The sequence below is a fragment of the Phocoena sinus genome, chromosome 2, assembly GCF_008692025.1.
Source record: "Phocoena sinus isolate mPhoSin1 chromosome 2, mPhoSin1.pri, whole genome shotgun sequence".
Lineage (NCBI taxonomy): Eukaryota > Metazoa > Chordata > Mammalia > Artiodactyla > Phocoenidae > Phocoena > Phocoena sinus.
Window position 1 is genome coordinate 38409658 of NC_045764.1, and position 21818 is coordinate 38431475.

A 21818-nucleotide genomic window follows, 5' to 3' on the forward strand; every position below is an offset into this window, starting at 1 on the left:
AAAAGAGAAAGTAAACTGCTTTCTGAGCCAGAATGCTTGGGCTCATGATTTTCCAATGGTTCAAAAGATCACAGGGGAAGACCCACAGAAAGGGGTCTTGTTTTCATCACCCCCTTTCTGGAAATGTCTACCCAAAATGTATACAAGCCTGGGCAACTGGGTATGGTTCCAAGTTTACAACCCCTCTCTTGAGGAGCCTGTTTCATCTTTGTCTGACCACCTTTTGGCCCGTTCTCTGTGGTTGTTGCTCCTCCACTAACCCGTGGCTGCCCCCAGACAGGCTGCTAACCCCAGTTAGAAAGGGTGGCTAGGGCTTGCTGCACTTCAGTCAGAAGCAGGCACTGACCTCTTCATCTTCATCCTCATCCTCTTGAAGAACCATGTCCAGGATGTTCCCTTTGATCTTGAAGTCTCGTGAGGTGCTGAGCTTTATATGCTGCATCAGGTTCACCTGTGACAGGATTGTAAACATGGGCACATTTTCCTACTGATAGGTCCTGCCCAGGACAGCCTAAACTATCTCTGACAAACCCTTCAGTTCCTCTAGGAAGGCACACAACCACTTGAATCCATGAATGTTTGGATTCAGGCCATCAGAAACAGAAAAGAACTGTACATTTTTCCCCCACTGCAGTTGTGTTGCTTCAGTTTGCCAGGTCCCTTCACAGGGTAAATGGAATTGGTAGAAAACAGTATGTTTACCTTGGACCTCTTAGAAAGGTGGATGAGAAATTTTTCATACTGTTCAATGGCAAAGATGAGATTAGGGATTGGCTTGGTTTCCCGAAGAGCTCTGGCCTACAGGACAAAGAAGAGAAGACCTAAGTTTTGGGTTCAAGGTGGTTTTTTTTTTTACATTTATTTTTGGCTGCGTTGGGTCTTTGTTGCTGCGCACAGGCTTTGTCTAGTTGTGGCAAGCGGGGGCTTCTCATTGTGGAGGCTACCCATTGTAGAGCACGGGCTCTAGGCGTGCAGGCTTCAGGAATTGTAGCATGCAGGCTTCAGTAGTTGTGGCACACGGGCTTAGTTGCTCCGCGGCATGTGGGATCTTCCTGGACCAGGGCTCAAACCCATGTCCACTGTGCTGGCAGGCGGATTCTTAACCACTGCGCCACCAGGGAAGTCCCTTCAAGGGTTCTTAAAGTCCTCTGAAGCTGTCTGTAGCAGAACTGCTCATGGCTTTGGAAGAAAGCTAGTCAGTCTTCCAATCAAATGCAGTTTTACTTATATACCAGTAATTAAGATTTTTTTAACAGTTCACTCTCAGCAAAGGACCTAAATGCTAATGGAGATTGCAATGAATCCTCCTATTTATAATTCCTAAATATCTGTTATCTAGAAACTGGCTGAGGGATGGACCATTTGTAGATATTTGGTTGCCTGACTTGATATTCTTGTAACAATGAGCCCACTCTACACTACCTCTATTTCCTCTCTCTAGTCTACATATGAGTTTTCATTGCTGGTATTAATATATCTCTTTCCCCTCAACTTGAATTGTAACTTGTAGATCCTTCCATATGTTTCTTAAGTATATAGACATGTTTCTATATATATTCTTTGAAACTACAAATGAGGACATTGTTTTCATCTTTTTTTTTTCTTTTTAACATTATCTTGGGAGAGAATCCTATATCTGAACATTTAGATTTGTATTTTTTTCATGTCTGCATAGTATTCTGCAGTATAAATGTACTATAAACCCATTTAGCCAGTCCTTTATCAGTGGGTATCGTAGTTTTCCCAGTATTTCACTTTTACTTTACAACACTGCTAGGACTATTCTGTACATAGGCCTTTACAATTTCTATATCCTAAAAATGCAATTGTTGTAGTAAAGAGTGTGTGTGTGTGAATGTATAGGTCTAAAATTGAGCAGTTATTGCCACACTGCCCCCGTGAGAGAGTACTGAATTCTCACCTTTGCCAGCAGTGCACTAGAGAACCCACTTCCCTGCACCCTCTCCAACTCTTTCACATCCTTTAGGGAGCACCTTTTGCACTCATTAACTTTTCCTAAAACCAGTTCCTTCGCAATGGTTATCCTAAGCTATTTCTATTTTTAAAGAAAGAGCTCAAGATTTTTGGTACTTCCTGAATAAAGTATATGTTTTTTGGTTCAGAGGGAAAAGATGTTCCATCTGAACATAAAGTCCATGAGCTGAGAAGGAGCCATACACAAACATTTCCCCCCCAGCTTTACTGAGATATAATTCACCCACTTATACTGTACAGTTCGGTGTGTTTTCGTGTATTCAGAGAGTTGTATAACCATCACCATAATCAACTTTAGAACATTTTCACCCCCGCCCTGAAATCCTACACCCATTTTAGCAGTCACCTTCTCAGTTTCTCCAACACCCCCCTTCCCCCCACTCCCCAGTTCTAGGCAACCACTAATCCGTCCTTTTAGATTTGCCTTTTCTGGACATTTCATATAAACGGACTCATATTATGTAGTCTTTCTGACTGGCTTCTTTCACTTAATATTTTCAAGGTTCATCAGTAACCACTTTTTTTTTTGGCCGTGCTGTGCGGCATGCGGGATCCCAGTTCCCTGACCAGGGATCAAGCCCATGCCCCCTGCAGTGGAAGCTCAGATTCCTAACCACTGGACTGCCAGGGAAGTCCCAGCAACCACATCTTGATCACTGTCAGCAGCTTACCACAGCTGTGGGCCCAGCAGCGGTTTTCTCCTTTTTCTTTTCTCCTGCATGTTTTAGGCTCTTACTCTTCTTGTTCTAAAGAAATAGAAACAGATTCTGTTATTCCTGAGGATTGTTCTGTAGAGCTAGCAGGCTAGTGGTAAATTTCTAGTACGATGATTACAGTGGAGTATGGGGGAGCTCTTAGGGGGACCAAGTCTGGGTGAAGAGATTATCCTGCAGCAGATGCCGGAAGGTGGGAAGCATTCTGGGACGCTTTATAATCCTCATTTTTCTATTTTTTGTTCGGAGGTTTACCATCTTGCTCTTGGATGCATCTAGCACATGGAAGTGAGGGCAGGACCAACCATTACTATAGCAGGGCAGCCAAGGGACTAGTGAGGCACAAAAGGACTGTCACGGTTAAGTAGAAATAGGTGTTTCCCAACTGGGAAGTTAGCTAAAAGGGTTGCATAAAGAAGGGGAAGCTGGAGAAGCTGTTCCCGGAGCGATGTATCTTACATGACAAGTGGTACACGCTCCAGAAGGGTTTAAAGGTCATAGGAACACTTATTTCCCTATGTTGTACATAATTAGAGAATAAAGAGCTCCTGGAAAAAGGAAGAACCAATAAAAGGGAGCCAAGAAGAACAGGATTCTGATAAGGCAGAAGAGAATTGAGACATGCATCAGGAGAGACCACACAAGTGTGAGGTACACAAACAGGAACCTTTTACCTGAAGGGGAGTCCTGTGCCCTCCAGGAATGGAACATTACCACGTTCCACATGACAAGGAAAAAAATTAAAAACAGAGACCTGCAAATGGAGACAAATTATACTACTGGAGCTATATGAAAGGAAGGAGGCTTGGTCCACACGGCATGTTCTAGAAAGTAAGAAAATGCAGGGATCCCAGAGATGCTGGTATGAAGAAACTTGCTTTTGGCCCTGGAAGGCAGGGTAGAGGGTAAAGACTTTTTAAGGGAGGGGCAGAGTATCAGCCATAGATAGAACTCATGTGGACCAAATGGGAAGTGAGCCATCTTCCTAAAAGTTGTACCCAATATGGCAGCTTGTTGGAACTCCCTAAATCAACCCCATCTACTGCCCATTTCTGCTGATTTAGGTAGGACTAAAATTGTAGCTGGAAGAGAAGCAGCTTTTTTTTTGTTTTTAAAGATGTTGGGGGTAGGAGTTTATTATTTTTGCTGTGTTGGGTCTTCATTTCTGTGTGAGGGCTATCTCTAGTTGTGGCAAGCGGGGGCCACTCTTCATCGCGGTGCGCGAGCCTCTCACTATCACGGCCTCTCTTGTTGCGGAGCACAGGCTCCGGATGCGCAGGCTCAGTAGTTGTGGCTCACAGGCCTAGTTGCTCTGTGGCATGTGGCATCTTCCCAGACCAGGGCTCGAACCTGTGTCCCTTGCATTAGCAGGCAGATTCTCAACCACTGTGCCACCAGGGAAGCCCAGAAGCATCTTTTAAAGGTATACAGTTCTGAGCAGGATGCTAAGGGTTTTGGAGCAATGGCTTTCATTGCTTTCTTCCCACTGAGATCCAAGGCTATGAGAAAAAGAAAGGGGCTATAAGAGAATAAACAGCTCTCTGAAAGATGTGGCAAATGCAATCCAGATTTCTAGATAGAAGTTGGAGTTAGTGGAACCATGTGGGCTCTTGCCCAAGGTCACTCATTAAGCACATCTCACAAAGAGAAAAATGTTTGCCTGTGGATCAGCTGACTCGTCAAGTAAGGCTTTAAGTCAAATATGAATCAAGAAGGGGGGAAATATCCAGGGAATACATAAACTGGTTTTTCTGTAATGTAGAAAAAAGGATAGTCTAGAAGGTGCCTGGTGATAAGCAGAAGAGCTTGAGAATGGGGTCAAACACAAAACCCCAAAACCTCCCAACATTTTACATGTCAGTGAGTACCAAGTATGATTCTAGAGCAAGGGGTAACCAACTACAACCCAGAGGCCCACTGCTTGTTTTTTAAAATAAAGTTTTATTAAACACAGCCAAGCTCATTCATTTGTGTATTGACTATGGCTGCTTTTATGCTACAACAGCAGAGTTTAGTTGTGACAGTGACTGTATGGTCTGCAAAACCTAAAAGCATTTACCATCTGGCCTTTTGCAGAAAGTGTTTGCTGACCCCTGTTGTAGAGTCAAAGTACTTGGGTTCAAGTCTCAGCTTGGCCTCTTAACTAGCTGTCCTTGGTCTTTTTTTTTTTTTTTTTAATTAATTAACTTATTTATTCACCTATTTATTTATTTGGCTGCGTTGGGTCTTTGTTGCTGCACGTGGGCTTTCTCTAGTTGCGGAGAGTGGGGGCTACTCCTTGTTGCAATACGCGGGCTTCTCATTGCGGTGGCTTCTCTTGTTGCGGAGCACGGGCTCTAGGCATGCAGCTTCAGTAGTTGTGGCACGCACGCTCAGTAGTTGTGGCTCGCAAGCTCTAGAGCGCAAGCTCAGTAGTTATGGCACACGGACTTAGTTGCTCCGCGGCATGTGGGATCTTCCCGGACCAGGGCTCGAACCCATGTTCCCTGCGTTGGCAGGCAGATTCTTAACCACTGCGCCACCAGGGAAGTCCTGTTCTTGGTGTTTTTAATACCTAATATTACTATTTGGCAAAACGTTCCATAGAGTTCAGCTTGGGAAATGATGCTGTAAGGCCATGTTCATTTTTTAGAACAGCTAACATTAGAGAACACTTGCCTGATGTTGTGTTAAGCACTTTCCATGCATCACCTCATTCATTCTCACTATGGTGCTACTTTACTTACATTCCCAAAGGATGCCCAAAGGCATGGATTTGGAATCACCCAGAAATAAACCAAGTCACTGAGCCCAAGCATGTTTGTTTCTCCCCTGCTCCAAGTGTACACATATCAAATGCCTTCTCTAAATCAAACTTTTTTTTTTTTATATAAAGATTTCCTTGCTGTAAAGACTTCAAACCTTGGCTTGTTCTCATATGGGCACCTCTGGCTTACTGTAAGTAGGGAAGAAACTTTATATACGCTTAGCTCAGGTGACCTAGTGGTCCCCTGGGAATATAAGGAGTCCTTTCCTACTTGAGGATGCATTTTGGTACAGACTCTGAATCACTTACCTGTATGTAAGAAATGAAAGAATAGCATAGCGGGGTCAGGTGCGAACCTGACAGCTTCACCTGCAGCAAAGGAGAAGGAAATCAATGTAACTGTGGGAATAAGATGCTTTCCCCGTTCCTAGGAAAGGCATTCTCAACTCACCAGCTTCTCCATATTTTTCGGAATTCCTCTGGAGTGCTGACACACCTGGAGATACTAACAAAAGATTCCAAGATTTAGCATGCCCTCCTATATAAATGTCCCATGAAACTACAGGTAGTGACTCAGTGAGCAAATGGAGTATGACTTATTGCTCTGACTGGAGAGGGAAAAGAAAATAAGCTACCATATTCATGGAGAATCCTAGACTCAAGGCTTCCTTTTCCCCCTCCTCTAAGCTCCAAAGCTTCCCAGACAGCAGGTAATAAAGGGTTTCTGTTTCTGACTTCTTCTGTTTATTGCTTTAAAAATCCTTCAGGCTGGTAGTCCCTGCATCTAGAAAACCAATGACTTCGCTGTTTTTGCTTTAGAAAAAGCCAATAAAGATTAGAGGTTCTCAGTATTTCTACCACAGAAGCTTAGTAGCCATACCTTGTAGCCAGAGCTGCACCTTCTCAGAAATGGCCACACTGCTGTTTGGGTACATGGTGTGAGGTGGTCTACTATCTTTCTTGGGTTGTCTGTGCCTTTCTAAGTATTTAATGTGGGTCGTTGCTAGAATCAGAACTAAATTACCTAGTTCTTATCACTCTCTGAATGTCTGCTGAGAATCAAAATATTGCAAGTACAAAAAGAGTTTCTTGTTAACAGATACTAAGAAGCATTAACTTAAACCCAGGGCAAGTTATGCCTTTTATTTTTTAAAAATAATTATTCCCTACCCTAGTACCTGACCTGTGAGGCATTTAACACCCACTTGTTAAAGGAACAAACACCTTGTCAGTGCCCAGACTGGTCTGCAATAGTCTAATTTTTTGTGCAATTGGAATCAGATTAAGTTCTATAGCTATAGTTTAGACTGAGTCTTAGAAGGTGTTTCAAGAGGCATTTACTCTCCATCAGGTGCTACAATACTCATATCCTAAAGAAACAAGGGCCTCTAAAAACAGATTTAGAATTATGCCTCAACTGTTATTTCTGGGCCTGTGGAGACGGCTGTCACCTACTGATCAAACCATCACTTGCAAAGATGTAGGCAAGAGCTCTCTGCACAGGGGCATTCTGCAGCAGGGGGTAATGTCCTGGCTGGGTGGGACAGAATGATAGTAGTGACTGTCTCTCCAATACTCACATATCTGACAAGCGCTGTAAGAATGGTGTACATTTTGCAAAGGTCCTTTAATAAGGTGTCCACACAGCTGCCTGATGGCAGGGCCGTCTGCACCAGCTCGTGGAAAAATGTAAGCAGAGTTCCCAATTGTATGATGATGGCTTTCTCAATGGGATGATTTGGTAGGGTTGCCTGAGAAGAGGCTTCTTCTGAAAGGAAAGGAAACTGGCATATTCAAACCCAACTGGCCTTATTTTCTAGTTCAAGTGAAAGAGATTTAGAAACCAACAAAACATCATTAACTAGGAAGTCTGTACGGAAAATGAGCATGTATTTAATTCATCATGCAGAATACATTAATAATCATGCTGTCATAAGGCACACTACCTTCTACTTCCTTCATTACTTTGGAAATCTAGCACAAACAAACAGAGCTCAGGGTATCTGCTTTTATGCAGTCCTCCAGTTCAGATTTTAGTTAACTTACCTGGTATAATTTCTTGGCTCACTTGTCCCTTAAGCTTGGTGATTAACCAGTCCACTTCTTCTAGGACCTTCTCAGCCTGACTCAGAAGAAGTAACTGTGAAAGAAAAGAATGCCTGGCATGGCTCATTGCACATAGCTGCTGGTGTAATATGATAACCATGGCCACCTGCAGGTGGGTTACAGGCCTCAGGAGGTGAGCCACTATAATTCACTCTTCACAGGGAATAAAATGGAAGGTAAGACAAGGCTATTTCCAAAGGGTCGGGGATCAACACTTACACAGACAGTAGGGGCAGCTGTTCTCAAATTCACCACTGCAAAGTGGTTTGTTTTCTCCACTTCTACATCCTGGGGAAGGAAAGAGAGGTGAGATATGACAGTAAGGCTGTTCCCCTGGCCTCTATCCCCAACTCAGGGTGTTGTATTAAAGGCTCACTATGGTACCTGGTCTATGTCTCCAAGATGTCCATGGATATCCTGGGACAAGTCACGCAGCAGGGTCACAGGACTCTTACACAAAACATGGAGGCTGAAGAGCAAATTCATCAAGCCCTTGCAAAATGAGGCATCCTCTAGGAGTGGGAAGGAAAGAAAAGCTAAGTTATAATCCAAGTCAGTCCTTTGGGGGGTGTGGGGTGCCTAACTGGAACATGTAGCTCATCATATTTCAGGCACAATATCCCTGTGCTGCACACACTCCAATCAAGGCAGCTCTCCCACAAAGGTGCACTTCTATCCACGAGTCCAAACAAGGGAGATGTTTCCCATTATTAGTCACTATCACTGCATAACTAGCACACAGGTCAAGAAACAGAACACTACCAGCACCCCAGAACTGCCCCCTCCCCCCACCAAGGAAACTGCTATTCTGCCTTGTAAGTGTAATCCAGTTTTGTCTGATTTTGAACTTTATCTAAATGGAATCGTACAGTAAGTACTCTTTTATCTGTCTGTTGTCTTTTGTTGAATGTTATGTGTGTGAGATTCCTCCATGTTGTGTGTCAGTGGAGTTTGTTCATTCTCATTACAGTATTCCACTGTGTGTATACAGCACAATCCCTTGATCCATTCTACTGCTGATGAATGTTTGGGTTCGATTTTGCCTATCAGAATAGTGCTGCTGTGAGAATTCTTCCACCTATTTTTGCTGGGAGTGGAACTGCTGGATCATAAGCATATGTTTAATTTTAGTAGTTAGATATTGCTAAACAGTTTTCCAGAGTGGTTATACCAACTTACAGCTCCAGCAGCAGCGAACAAGAGGTTCAACTGCTCTATATTCTTACCAACACTTGGTACTGGTATTGTGTGTGGTTTTTTCATTTTGGCCACTCTGGTGAATTTTCTAAATGTTGTTTGGTGGTGATGATTTTATATAAAGCCTAAAAGGAAACATGTCAGGAAACTTACCCCAGCTGTTTTCCTTGCAAATCTTAGTTGTCCAGGATAACATCTGCACAAACTAGAGATCATTCAGATATTACAGAAACATGCCAAAAGACAGACCTAGGTGTTGCCAGACTAAAAGAGCCCTAGACCTTTCCAAGTCTAAGCAAATCACCCGCTAAAACACGTGCCTGGATCTAAAGTGGTAGTAATCTACTAAAAATAGCATAAAAATAAGTCCAAAGTTATGAGAAGACTTATTGGTACTTTTCTCAAATATAGCATATGACTCAATTCTCAATGCCCTCATTAAGGGCCAAAGGTCCTGGGGTCTGGGCTCTTACCCTTTGAGCTTCCTCTGCCCCTCCCACCACGGTCTAGGGCTAAAGTACCCTTTTTCCTCTTCCCATGCCCCACATTCTCTGCATTTGAGACATCTTTAAGAACAGTAAGCTAACAGAGGTGCAGGAGAGTAAGATCCTGGCCATAGTGATAGTTGAATTAGCTATTAGGAGCCAAGAGGCCACAGGAGGTTAAAAGGGAGGAGGGATTAAAAAAAAAAAAAAAAAGAAGAAGAAAGAAAAAGAAAAGAGTTCAGGGAAGCTTAAGGTCTTGGGATAGTAGGTCCTATGTTGCCAGATACACACTCAGCTTTCTGCTTCAGCAGTTGTTTGGGATAGGCTTTCAGCCACAAAGGCACTGAAATGCAGTGATACTTAAGAGTAAAACAATGATTAAGAATCCAGTTTTTGGGGCTTCCCTGGTGGCGCAGTGGTTGAGAGTCCGCCTGCTGATGCAGGGGACGCGGGTTTGTGCCCCTGTCCGGGAAGATCCCACGTGCCGCGTTGCGGCTGGGCCCGTGAGCTATGGCCACTGAGCCTGCGCGTCTGGAGCCTGTGCTCCGCAACAAGAGAGGCCACAATAGTCAGAGGCCCGCGTATCGCAAAAAAAAAAAAAAGAATCTAGTTTTTGATCTGTTGGGGAAAAAGATCAATTTAGAGGCTAACTGAAAGTTCTCTGCGAACTGATATAAAAAGTTTCCAGAATACAGTGATTACTGTAGAATACTGATTTCCAGAATACAGTATTAAATGAAACAAATAAATAAAGCAGGATGCTGAACAAGCTTTTGTGTGAAGAGGGTAGGGTCAGGAATAAGAATCTATATTCATATTGCTGTATAGGAATAAAAAACTCTTTACATAAGAAACTAAAAGAAGATTATTTACTTATCGGGGGAAAAGAAGAACTGAACAGATGGAGGACATGAATAGAAGGGAGACCATTTCCTGTAAATCTTTTTATAATTTCTGTTTTTCAAATCATAGAACTTTATTACCCATTCAAAATTAAATTAAAAAATTTTAAACAGACTACCTGAAGTTACGAGGGGGTACGTGATGAAAATTAAATTTAAAAAATTTCCTGTTTATATTAGCCTTTCCAAATCTATTTATTTTCCCTCAGATGTCACCATGTTCCAATTCTCTGTCCGTGTTTCCTTCCTAATCCTGGGCTCCTTGCAGCAAAAGTAGCAATATGAAAGAATGAAGCTGAAGGTAAAGTGCAGATGCGTTGTTTGGATCTAGGATGACATAAGTAACAAAAGGGATTTTCTTTGGGCTACCTGGAACTAGGACAACAGGAAAATCAAGTCTGCTTTCCAGTGCTCAAACACCATAACACACAGGGCTGGTCTGGCTAGCGCTTCCTAAAGCAAGGCCTTACACAAGGAGGCTTGCATCTCAGCACTCCAACTTGTCTCCTCACAGATCAGGAAAGAGGTGTGGTAGAACCACAAAGCCCTAGGCTCTCAAGGACTCTCTTTATCATCCTCTAGGGAAATCACTCCTGAATGGAACAGACCCACAAAATGTGGCACTTCTCTTATTTTGTATGTGTGAATGCTCATGTGGGTACATACATTCTTCGTGTATGTGTGCAGACCCATACACATATACCTAAAACCTATCTGGGCAGAACTGATTCTGTTTTAGGACTATGATCATGCTTTCTGACTTATCACCTTTTGTTGAATCTCTCCCAAACTCAGTACCAGCTAACCTTGATGACAAAGTTAACTGCTGAATGTCAGCTACCTTCTTGATAATTAACATACTTTCATTTTAGAAAAGAAGAGAAAACACCAAGAGTGGGGAAAAACCCACATTAAGAAGGCTGAACTCCACAGATAAATAAGATTTTTTCTGTAGTGCTTACTGTTTATCCTTGACAGTGGCCAAACAACAAAAGCAGTAATTATAACATGGTAGAAAACACTATGTTGCGAAAGGTACATCTTATACATCTTATATTAATTCAGAAGCATAACTGAATATATTATTTTAAATAAGTCAGATTTCAAGCAGACATTTAGATATATACTTTAGGACGTAATACTCCCTGTCTTCTGAGGGATGCTAAGTGGGAGTGAATGAGTGGTACTCATACCTGAGTGGAGGAGGGCTCCAGCAGCTTGGACAAGTTGGAGAGAACAGTAACGAGTAGGAGGGCTTCTTTGCTGTTAAAGTCTTCTTCTTGGCTGCTAAGTATATTCAACAAGGACCTCTGAGAAAGGAAAAGTATACACAGAAACATTAGCAGACATGTTACTAACAGGGAGAAGAGACATCTACCTGGAGATTCCTAAGGCTGGGACAGAAAGGATTCAAAAACACCAAAAATCCGGGGCTTCCCTGGTGGCGCAGTGCTTGAGAGTCCGCCTGCCAATGCAGGGGATACAGGTTCGTGCCCTGGTCCGGGAAGATCCCACATGCCGCGGAGCTGCTGGGCCCGTGAGCCATGGCCGCTGAGCCTGTGCGTCTGGAGCCTGTGCTCCGCAACGGGAGAGGCCACAACAGTGAGAGGCCCGCATACCGCAAAAACACCAAAAATCCAAGAGGATAAAAGCTGAAAATAAACCTGGATTGAACAGGTGGTTTCTTACCCTGTTTCTGATTCTAAGTCTAAGTGTTCTCTTGAGAACTATGGACTCCTTCTCCAACCCCCTGCCAAATGTACATCAGGAATGAATTGTGCACCCAGTTTTTTTTTCTCTTTGTTTTGGCCGTGCCACACAGCTTACAGGATCTTAGTTCTTTAACCAGGGATTGAACCCGGGCCCATGGCAGTGAAAGCACTGAGTCCTATCCATTGCACTGCCAGGGAATTCCCGTGCACCCAGTTTTGGGTGGTTCGCAACTCCCTGAAGCCCATCCACTGACCTCAGGGCTAGACCACGCCCCAATGCTGGTATTCCCTATACACCTTCCCTGTTTCTCTCTCACCACCTGAAACACTGTATTTTGTCTGTTAGTCTCTTCCCACTACAATGTAAGCTCTGTGAGGGTAGGGTTTTGTCTCTTTTATCCCTTGCTATATCGTCAGCACCTGGAACAGTCCCTGGCATATAATAGGAACTTTAAAATTATGTATTAAAGAAATCTTCTGTGATTAAAAGATCCTGATATTGTGACAACTAGTGGTTAGAAACTAATAGGAGAGACTTCCCTGGTGGCGCAGTGGTTAGGAGTCCACCTGCCAATGCAGAGGACACGGGTTCGAGCCCTGGTCCAGGAAGATCCCACATGCTGCGGAGCAACTAGGTCCGTGAGCCACAACTACTGAGCCTGCTCTCGAGCCTGCGAGCCACAACTACTGAAGCCCGCGCACCTAGAGCCCATACTCTGTAGCAAAGAGAAGCCACCACAATGAGAGGCCTGTGCACCAAGACGAAAAGTAGCCCCCACGCTCTGCAACCAGAGAAAGCCCGTGGGCAGCAAAGAAGACCCAACGCAGCCATAAATAAATAAATTTAAAAAAGAAACTAATAGGCTTCACTGTCCAGTCTTTATGCAATCTGACGGACAATGCCAAATTACATTAGCATGTATTAATGGGCTCCTGGCTACTATCTCTCTGTATCAGCTCAAACAGTGATTCTTAGAGGCAATGACTCCTGCGGGTTGGGGTGGCTTAAATACACATCCTTCCTAGAATCCTTTTAAATGCATTCTCTCTCATTCTAAGAGCTCTGTCTTGTTGCTTGAATGATGACCCAGAAGAAATTCCTGTTCTACTTGCTCACTGTCTGCCCATTCTCACCAGCTGGCCTGCTAACAGTCCCTTTCCAAGGACCCTCACAAAGTACTGCAGTTTCCCAGGCTTCTCACCTGAAACTGCCGGATCTGGAATGCTGCTCTTTGAGTGACACTGACTTCCACCTCTTCCTCCTTATCTGTGGCATCTAGGAAAGGAAAAGAACTCTATCTTCTTTGAAATGGGCTTGGCTTTTTTTTTTTTTGCCTTTCATACTAAAATTTTAGGAAGCCAAAAAGTCTGGAGGCAGATTTAATTATATTCCTAACATTCTGCAATTTCTTAATACTATATTCCATTTTCCAGTCACCGTTTGTGGATAAATGTAATCCAGTAAGTGTCAATTCTGAATCCACTAGATGTCACTCCTTACCAACATTAGGACTTCTCAGGTGTCCTCTGGTAGGTTAACAACTAGAATCAAGAGGTTTGGTTAAGAAAGACAAACTCAGAGCGAATTTATCAAAATTGAAATGCCCACCCAGAGCCCTGAGAAACTGATGAATCTTGGGCTGGTAGAACTGTTGCACGACACTGAATATTTTCTGCAAACCCTCCAAGCACAGCAGCGAGATGCTCTTTCCTTTCTCTTTCTTTCCCGACTCTTCCACTGAAGTAGGAATTGAAGTGTATCTCCAAAGCAAGACCCTGGGGAAAAGTGATTTTATTTTCAAAGTCAGGTTCACTAAGGTACAATTTACATACAGTAAAATTCCCATCCTATAGATGTATAGTTCTATTAATTTTGACTAACTTACACAGTTGTGTACTCAGCCCCACAATCAAGGTATTTCCATTACCCCAAAAGTCCCCATGTGCTCCTTTGTAATCAATTATTTCTCCTCGATTTTGCAAGCAACCACTGGTCTGTTTCCTGTCCAGTGGCTTTACTATTTACAAACTATCATATAAAAATGGTATCATTCATTACTGCAGCCTTTAGAATCTGGCTTTGCTAACAGCATATGCTTTTGAGATTCACCTATGTTGCTGCATGTATTGGTAATTTGTCCCATTTTATTGCTGCGTAGTACTCCAGGGTATGGATGTACCACAGCTTGTCCATTCACCAATTTATCCATCCATCTATTGACAGACTTCTGGGTTGTTTCCAGATTTTGCTGTTTACAGATAAAGCTGCCATATACAAACCTTTGTATCAACATCTACTTTCGTTTCTTTTGGGTAAATACCTAAGAGTGGGGTGGGAATATCATATGGTAGGTGTATGCTTAACTTCTTAAGAAACCGCCAAACTATTTTCCAAAGTGGCTGCACCATCTACCTTTCTGTCAACAGTTGTATAAGAGTTCAAATTCTTCACATCCGTGACAACACTCTAGTATGGTCAATCTAAACTTTTAGGCATTTCTAATAGGTTGTTTACTGATATCTCATTGTGATTTTAATTTGCATTTACCTAGTGTTTAATTATGTTGACCATCCTTTTGGGGTTCTTATTGCCATCTATACATCTTCTTTGGTAAAGTGTTCAAGTATTTTACCCATTTTGCAATTTGACTGTTTCTTAACAAGTTTAAGAGTTCTTTATATACTCTGGTTACCAGTCCATCATCAGACATGTGTTTTGCAAATATTTTCTCATCTGTGGCTTGTCTTTTCATTTCCTTAAGAGTGTTTTCAAGAACAGAGTTAAATTTTTTAAAAATATCAACTGTGCTTCTGGTATTTCATCTAAGAAATTTTTACCTAAAACAAGCTTGCAAAGCCTTTTCTGTCTTCTAGATGTTTTACAATATTTGGTTTTACATTTATGTCTCTGATCCATTTCAAGTCAACTTTTTGTATATAACATGAGAAATGGATAAAAGATTCATTTTTTCACATATTCATGTCCAACTGTTCCAAAACTACTTGTTGAAAAGACTTTTCTTTCTCCATTGTCAAAAGTCAAGACCATACTTGTGTGGATCAATTCTGAACCATCTATTTCTGTTCCATTGATTCTAGCAATACCACACTACCTTAAACACAACTTTATAGTAAGACTTGAAATCACATAGTGGGAGTCCTCTAACTTTGTTTTATTTCACATTTGTTTTAGTTACTTTAGGTCCTTTACTTTTCCATATAAGTTTTAGAATAATCTTGTCAATTCCTACAATAAAGCTTGATAGGATTTTGATTGGTATTGTGTTGAATCTATGGATTAATTTGGGAATAATTCACACCTTGATACACTGAATCTTCCAATCCCTGGACACTGTATGTCTTTCCATTTACTTGGGACTTCTTTGATTTCTTTCATTAATGTTTTATAGTTTTTATCACATCAATCTTGCATGTTTTTGAGATTTATCACTAAGTAGTTTTCATTTTGTGACACTATAGTAAATGGTAGTTTTTAAAATTTCAATTTCCAGTTGTTCACCACTAGTATGTACATAAAAATAGTTTTCGAAAAAACTGACCTTGAATCCTGCAATCTTATTAAACTTACTTAATAGATCTAGTGGCTTTAAAAATAATTCTTTGGAAATTTTTATGTAGACAATTATGTCTATAAAGACAGTGTTATTCTTTTTCAATCTTTTGTCTTTTATTTCTTTTTCCTGTCTTACTGCACTGACTAGGACCACCTCCAGTATGACTTTGAATAGTAGTGGTGAAAGCACAAGGGGGAAAGCACTGAGTCTTTCTTCATTAAGTATGCTGTTAACTATAGGGTTTTTGTGGATATCCTTTATTAGACTGAGAAAATTCTCTTTCATTCCTGGTTTGCCAAGAGATTTTTTTTTTTTTTTTAGATGTTGGGGGTAGGAGTTGATTAATTAATTTATTTATTTTTGCTGTGTTGGGTCTTCATTTCTGTGCGAGGGCTTTCTCTAGTTGTGGCAAGCAGGGGCCACTCTTCATCGCGGTGCGTGGGCCTCTCACTATCGCGGCCTCTCTTGTGGAGCACAGGCTCCAGACGCGCAGGCTCAGTAGTTGTGGCTCACGGGCCTAGTTGCTCTGTGGCATGTGGGATCCTCCCAGACCAGGGCTCGAACCCGTGTCCCCTGCATTAGCAGGCAGATTCTCAACCACTGCGCCACCAGGGAAGCCCTTGCCAAGAGATTTTATCATGGTTTATGTTGAGTTCTGATTGCCTGCATCTACTGGGATGAACATATGGTTTTTTCTTTAGTCTGCTGACATGGTGAATTACACTGACTGATTTACAAATTTTGAGCCAATGTTGCATCCTGGGAAAAATTCCACTTAAATGATAAGTTATTCTTCTTATAAACTGTTGGGATGAATCTGCTAATTTTTTTACATCTATATGCATGAGAGAATTTGGTCTGTACTTTTCTTATTAATGTCTTTGGCTGGATTTGGTGTCAGGGTAATTTACACTGGCCTTATGAGTTGGGACATGTTCCCTCCTCCATTTTCTGGAAGAGTCTGCATAAATTGGTGTTATTTCCTAAAATGTTTGGTAGAATTCAACGGTGGAGACATGCAGGTCTGCAGTTTTTGTTGAGGGAAAATTTTGAATCACAAATGCAATTTAATAGAGATAGGATTACTCAGGTTACCTATTTTTTCTTGAGTGAGGTTTAAAGAAATTTGTGCATTTAAGTTATGAAGTTTATTGGCATAAAGTTAACATTCTGTTATGAATTTTTAATATGTGTAGAATCAGTAGTGATGTCTCCTCTTCCTCATATACCTGGTATTTGTAATTTGTGTCTTCTTTTCCTGGTCAGTCTGGCTGAAGTTTATTGAATTTATTGATCTCAACTAGATTTTGGTCTCATTTTCTCTATTGTTTTTGCTTTCTTTTTAAAAAAAATTTATTTATTTATTTGGCTGCGTTGGGTCTTAGTTACAGCACGCGGGATCTTTGTTGCAGCATGTGGAATCTTTCATTGCAGCACATGGGCTTCTCTCTAGTTGTGGTGTGTGGGCTCAGTAGTTACGGCACAGGCTTAGTTGTCCTGAGGCATGTGGGATCTTAGTTCCCCAACCAGGGATCAAACCTGCATTCCCCTGCATTGGAAGGCAGATTCTTAACCACTGGACAACTAGGGAAGGCCCCTGTTTTTATTTTCAATGATTCTACTTTTGTCTTTATTACTTCCTTCCTTTTGCTCACTTTCATTTTAACCTGCTCTTCTATTTTCTTAATGTAAAAGCCTACATTAGAGATTTCAGATTTCTTTCTAATATATAAACACTGATTGTTCTAAATTTCTACCTAGACACTGCTTTAGCTGGACCATACAAAATTTGGCACGCTCAAATGTTCATCTTCATTCTATTAAGATATTTTAAAATTTCTGACTTTCTCTTTGACTATGGGTTATTTAGAAATGCATTTAATTTCCAAATATACGGGAATTATCCGCATATTTTTGTTACTGCTTTCTTGTTTAATTCCATTGTGGTCAGAGAACACGCTGATTTCTATTTTAAAAATTTGTTAAGTTTGTTTTATGGCCCAAAATATTGGTCCATCTTGATGAATGTACCATATGCACATGAAAGGAATGTGTATTTTGAAACTTATTTAATGTTCTATAAATGTCAATTAAATCAAGCTGGATGATAGTGTTGTTCAAGTCTTCCACGTCCTCCCTGATTTTCTATTTCTACTGATTACCAAGAGAGGTAGATTATTTATTTCTCCTTCAGTTCTATCCATTTTTGCTTCAAGTATTTCGAAGCTCTGTTGTTAGGTACATATACATTTAAAATTGTTATGTCTATTTGATAAATTATTTAGTCATTATGTAATATCCCTCTTTATTCCTGGTAACAGAATAACGTTTTATATGTGACTAACAATCCACACCAAAATATGACTAGGAAAAAGAACCCAATATAGTGACTGCACTTTCACCTTTAGGGCAATGCCCAACCTCAAACCCACCTTCATCCCCACCCCCAATTTCTTCTCTTGGAGACTCCACAGCAAGTGGAAACGGTTTCTAAGGGTGAGTGGGGCTTACCGAGTTATGTCACAGAGGTTCTGAAAGACCTTCTCTGGGTTTCTGCCATCAGGGCCACTCACATGCCCCATTTCCTTTAGCTGCTGTACCTTCTGCAGAGCCACACTCACTGCATAGCGCATAAACTCATTGCTGGACCTTAGAACAGACAGGCTCTCTTCATGACTTTGGGTACTGTCCCTAGAGAAAGAAGAAGAGAAAGATTCCTCTACAGCTATTGGGACCTGGAATTAGGTTTTCTAGAGACTGTTCAGGGTAATAGTACAGAGCAAGCTCTAAATGACAGACTCTAAGCAGCCCATGCCAGAGTCACTGCCATGGCTGTCCTACAAACATCATTCTCAGTGTTTCCTCACTTTCTCCCCCTCCCCCACTCCTTTAACTCTGATGAAATTTAAATGTCTTAGTTTTCTTTAGTGGTTTTTTTTTGTTGTTGTTCCTTTGTTTTTTTGGGTTTTTTTTGTGGTACGCGGGCCTCTCACTGTTGTGGCCTCTCCCGTTGCAGAGCACAGGCTCCAGACGCACAGCCTCAGCAGCCATGGCTCACGGGCCCAGCCACTCCGTGGCATGTGGGATCCTCCCGGACTGGGGCATGAACCCGTGTCCCCTGCATCGGCAGGCGGACTCTCAACCACTGCGCCACCAGGGAGGCCCCTTTGTTTTTTTTAATTCAGGTTTTTCTTTGGAAGCCCCTTTGTTTTTTTTAATTCAGGTTTTTCTTTCTTCTTTTTTTATCTGTTAGCGTGTTTGAGCTACTTAGGTTGATTTTCTTAGAACACATTGTTAGAATTCATCCTATTTTTTTCATTCACTAGTCCATGTTTCTGATTTTTCCTTTAATAATTCAAAGTATCTCTTTAATGCCTAGGTAGGATTGTTCTGCCTTCATTTCAAGAAAATTACAAACCTCCTACCTTACTTCTTACTGTATATGTGCTAAGAACTGTGTGAATCCAAGCTAGGTAATATCAGTGAGCCTGGGTAGGTATTTTTATCTTCACCACACTGCTGTCTTTAAGCACTGTTAGAATCTTACCTGAAAAGAGCGGTGAGAAGATCAGACACAAATTTCATGGACAAAAAACTATCATTTGTTTTGCTGGCCATTTTAGTTTTGCCTTTACCAGCTTTTTCATTAAGGATGTCAGAGAGTTCCTTGTAACACATAAATAAGCTCAGAACCTCCTCAAACTTATTCTTACTGTGTAAAAAAGAAAAAGAGACCACCAAGGACAAGCATCAGAATATTGTGGTTTATTTTCACAAACAGTAATAAAGAAATCACAATGCTTCTTTAGATGTCATATTTTAGACCCAACATTACAAATGAATGGATCTTCATTAACATAGCACTCCCAGGTCATACCAATCTGGGTTATTTCTTTTCTTCCCTTATTTATACCAGTCACTGCAGAGAATGAAAGTTCAATACTACCACCAATCAAAATTTCTCTGTTAAAATCAGGAGTTCTTATGTTCAGGGTCTGGGGAATTTTGAATACATTAAAGCCTGCTGGAGGGACAAAATTCACCAGCCTCTTTGGCATATGCTTTGGTGTTCCCTGGTAGAAAGAACATAGATTGGTCTTAGGCTACATGTCCATTAATAGATAGTGTATGGTCTGTGGTCTGTTCATACCTAGCATATTGTTAGTGTTAACAACAAAAAAAAACACACACACACACATAAAATGAACTACAAGTAGAGTCACAGCTATACCTTACCTGAAATTACTTACGGAGAAATTATATTCTATTAGAACCTCACAAACTCCCATAACAAGAAAAGCACAGATATTGTTTTTGATGCCAATACCAGTGCTCTGAGAAAAATCTGCTGATTTGTCCTAAAAAACAGAAGATAAAATTAATAAGCTACTAAAAACCTCCATTATTCAACACAGCTGAGACTTAGCAATTACCAGTTCAAAGTCCTCTAGTTCACTCTTAATCATTCTACTAGTAATAGACTCCAACATATCATCTAAGTCTTGGTAGAATCCCTCTTCTTCTTCCTCCTCTTCTTTCTGCTGTAGGGGCATCACTCTACTCTTATACCAGGCCAAACAGTGTTGAATACAACAAAGCAGACAATCCTGCAGAAGAAAATAATAATTGAATATTCTTGTTAAAGGATAACCTATGAAGCTGTTGATAATCAACAAATAATCCTTATCTATAAGGCTAAAGTAAGTTATTCATTAGCATCACAAGTTATAAGGCTAAAGTAAGTTATTCATTAGCATCACAAGTTAAGTCAATCTGGATTAACAAAACTGGAAAAAAAATAATTGAACTAACAGAGGCATTGTTTTCTGGCCTTTCCCAAAGGCACTGGCTTCATAAGTAGCTGACACCTAAGAATGCAACATCAGATGTGCTGCCTCTGATTTGGTACGAACACCATGGAGCCAGGCTGTGAAATTAAATCCTCTCTAGCTCCTTTGAGTCACAGAGGCTATTCTAAAGATAGGGGTTTATGTTGAGGGAATCTTTAGGAGACCAATCTTTAGCATCTCTGATCCAGGCTGAGGACATCTCTTATAAGTCACTTGGGATGAGACAGTTTCAGTTTTTATCTTTTCTTCTCTTTCTGAGGCTAGACAACTAGAATAGAAAACCAACCTGTCCTAGTTCCTCTGAAGGTTCGACAGAATGCCAATTCTAGCTCAGCCTAAATCATATACCCCAGACTAATGAAGCAGGTCCCCTGGGTTCATCTGCTTCTGGGTGACGTCCTTCTCTCCATTCTAAAGTATATTTATTTAGTGTATGTAACCGAAGAGCCATAAACAGGAGATAAAATGCTCCTTGGGAGAAACAATGGATGCCTTGATTTAGTAAAGTGCTGACATGCAGATATCTTACCAAGAAAACCAAGGTGAAGATGGGTCAGAAAAGATAAGCAGTTAAGAGTTAAGAGTAAAAATTCATTGGGAGTACCGGGAAGAGCGCTTCACAGGGGAAGGTATCTGTTTCTGAAGATCAACCATATCAACATGGCTGATAGTTTTACTTAAGAGTAAAAATAATGGTTCTGGGAGGAGGGAAAAAAGTCTCACCAGTGGTTCCTGTAGAGAGATCTGATCTCCTTGGGTCAGAATACAAGCTTCTAATTTCAGAGGTGGCAGCATATCAGGTTCCGGCTCATAGAATTGTTTTAACTGTGTATGGTAAGGAAAAAGATACCATGGCTCATGAATGTTTTTCACTTTTTTAGCGGGTCAAGCTAATGGCACCTTTAATGCTTTCTAAGACATTATTTCCCAACTGTCCAAAGAACACTGCAGCAAAATTTGTGTTGCTTTGACTCAACCATATCCTTTGCCCTTGCTTTAGGTACTGTACCAACTGAGGCCTTCTTTCCTATTTCCACTTCATAACCTCTCCTATAAAACATTCATACTCTCTCACACCAATTCCTAAATTTGTATAGGCAATCAGCATTTTCAGTATAGCTGGAAGGTTAAGAATATAGGCTCTAGAGTCAGACTGGCTGAGTCTAAAATCCCAGTACCACCACTTATTAATTCAATAAAGGTATCCATGCCTTGGTTCCTCATCTGTGAAACGAGGATATTTATTAATATAAATGTATAAATTCATATAAGGATTAAACATGCTAACACATGTAAGGAGCTTCAAATACTACTTGGCACGTAACAGAGCTCAAAAAACTGTTAGTTAACTCAGCCATAAAAAAGAATGAAATAATGCCATTTACAGCAACAAAGATGGACCCAGAGATTATACTAAGTCAGACTGAGAAAGACAAATACTATATGATATCACTTACATATGGAATCTAAAATACGAGACAAATGAACTTACTTACAAAACAAATAGACTCACAGACACAGAAAACAAACTTATGGC

General features: G+C 41.0%; 1 protein-coding gene across 6 annotated transcripts in view; it reads right to left on the bottom strand.

The window, feature by feature from the left end:
• FANCI (FA complementation group I) overlaps positions 1-21818 on the bottom strand; it is a 77020-nt gene that overhangs the window by 712 nt on the left and 54490 nt on the right. For 5 of the 6 annotated variants that reach the window (XM_032620174.1, XM_032620184.1, XM_032620193.1 and 2 more), the window contains 18 exons: positions 21005-21106; positions 19865-20038; positions 19668-19789; positions 18979-19143; positions 17943-18122; positions 13466-13632; positions 13059-13132; positions 11338-11454; positions 8911-8962; positions 7945-8072; positions 7780-7848; positions 7501-7594; positions 7035-7222; positions 5906-5959; positions 5764-5823; positions 2667-2741; positions 703-798; positions 347-451 (listed from right to left, as the gene is read on the bottom strand). In XM_032620174.1, the coding sequence (XP_032476065.1) occupies positions 347-451; positions 703-798; positions 2667-2741; positions 5764-5823; positions 5906-5959; positions 7035-7222; positions 7501-7594; positions 7780-7848; positions 7945-8072; positions 8911-8962; positions 11338-11454; positions 13059-13132; positions 13466-13632; positions 17943-18122; positions 18979-19143; positions 19668-19789; positions 19865-20038; positions 21005-21106 (2022 nt within the window). The remainder of the gene's footprint in view (positions 1-346; positions 452-702; positions 799-2666; positions 2742-5763; positions 5824-5905; positions 5960-7034; positions 7223-7500; positions 7595-7779; positions 7849-7944; positions 8073-8910; positions 8963-11337; positions 11455-13058; positions 13133-13465; positions 13633-17942; positions 18123-18978; positions 19144-19667; positions 19790-19864; positions 20039-21004; positions 21107-21818) is intronic. The other variant, XM_032620164.1, reaches the window with a different exon arrangement.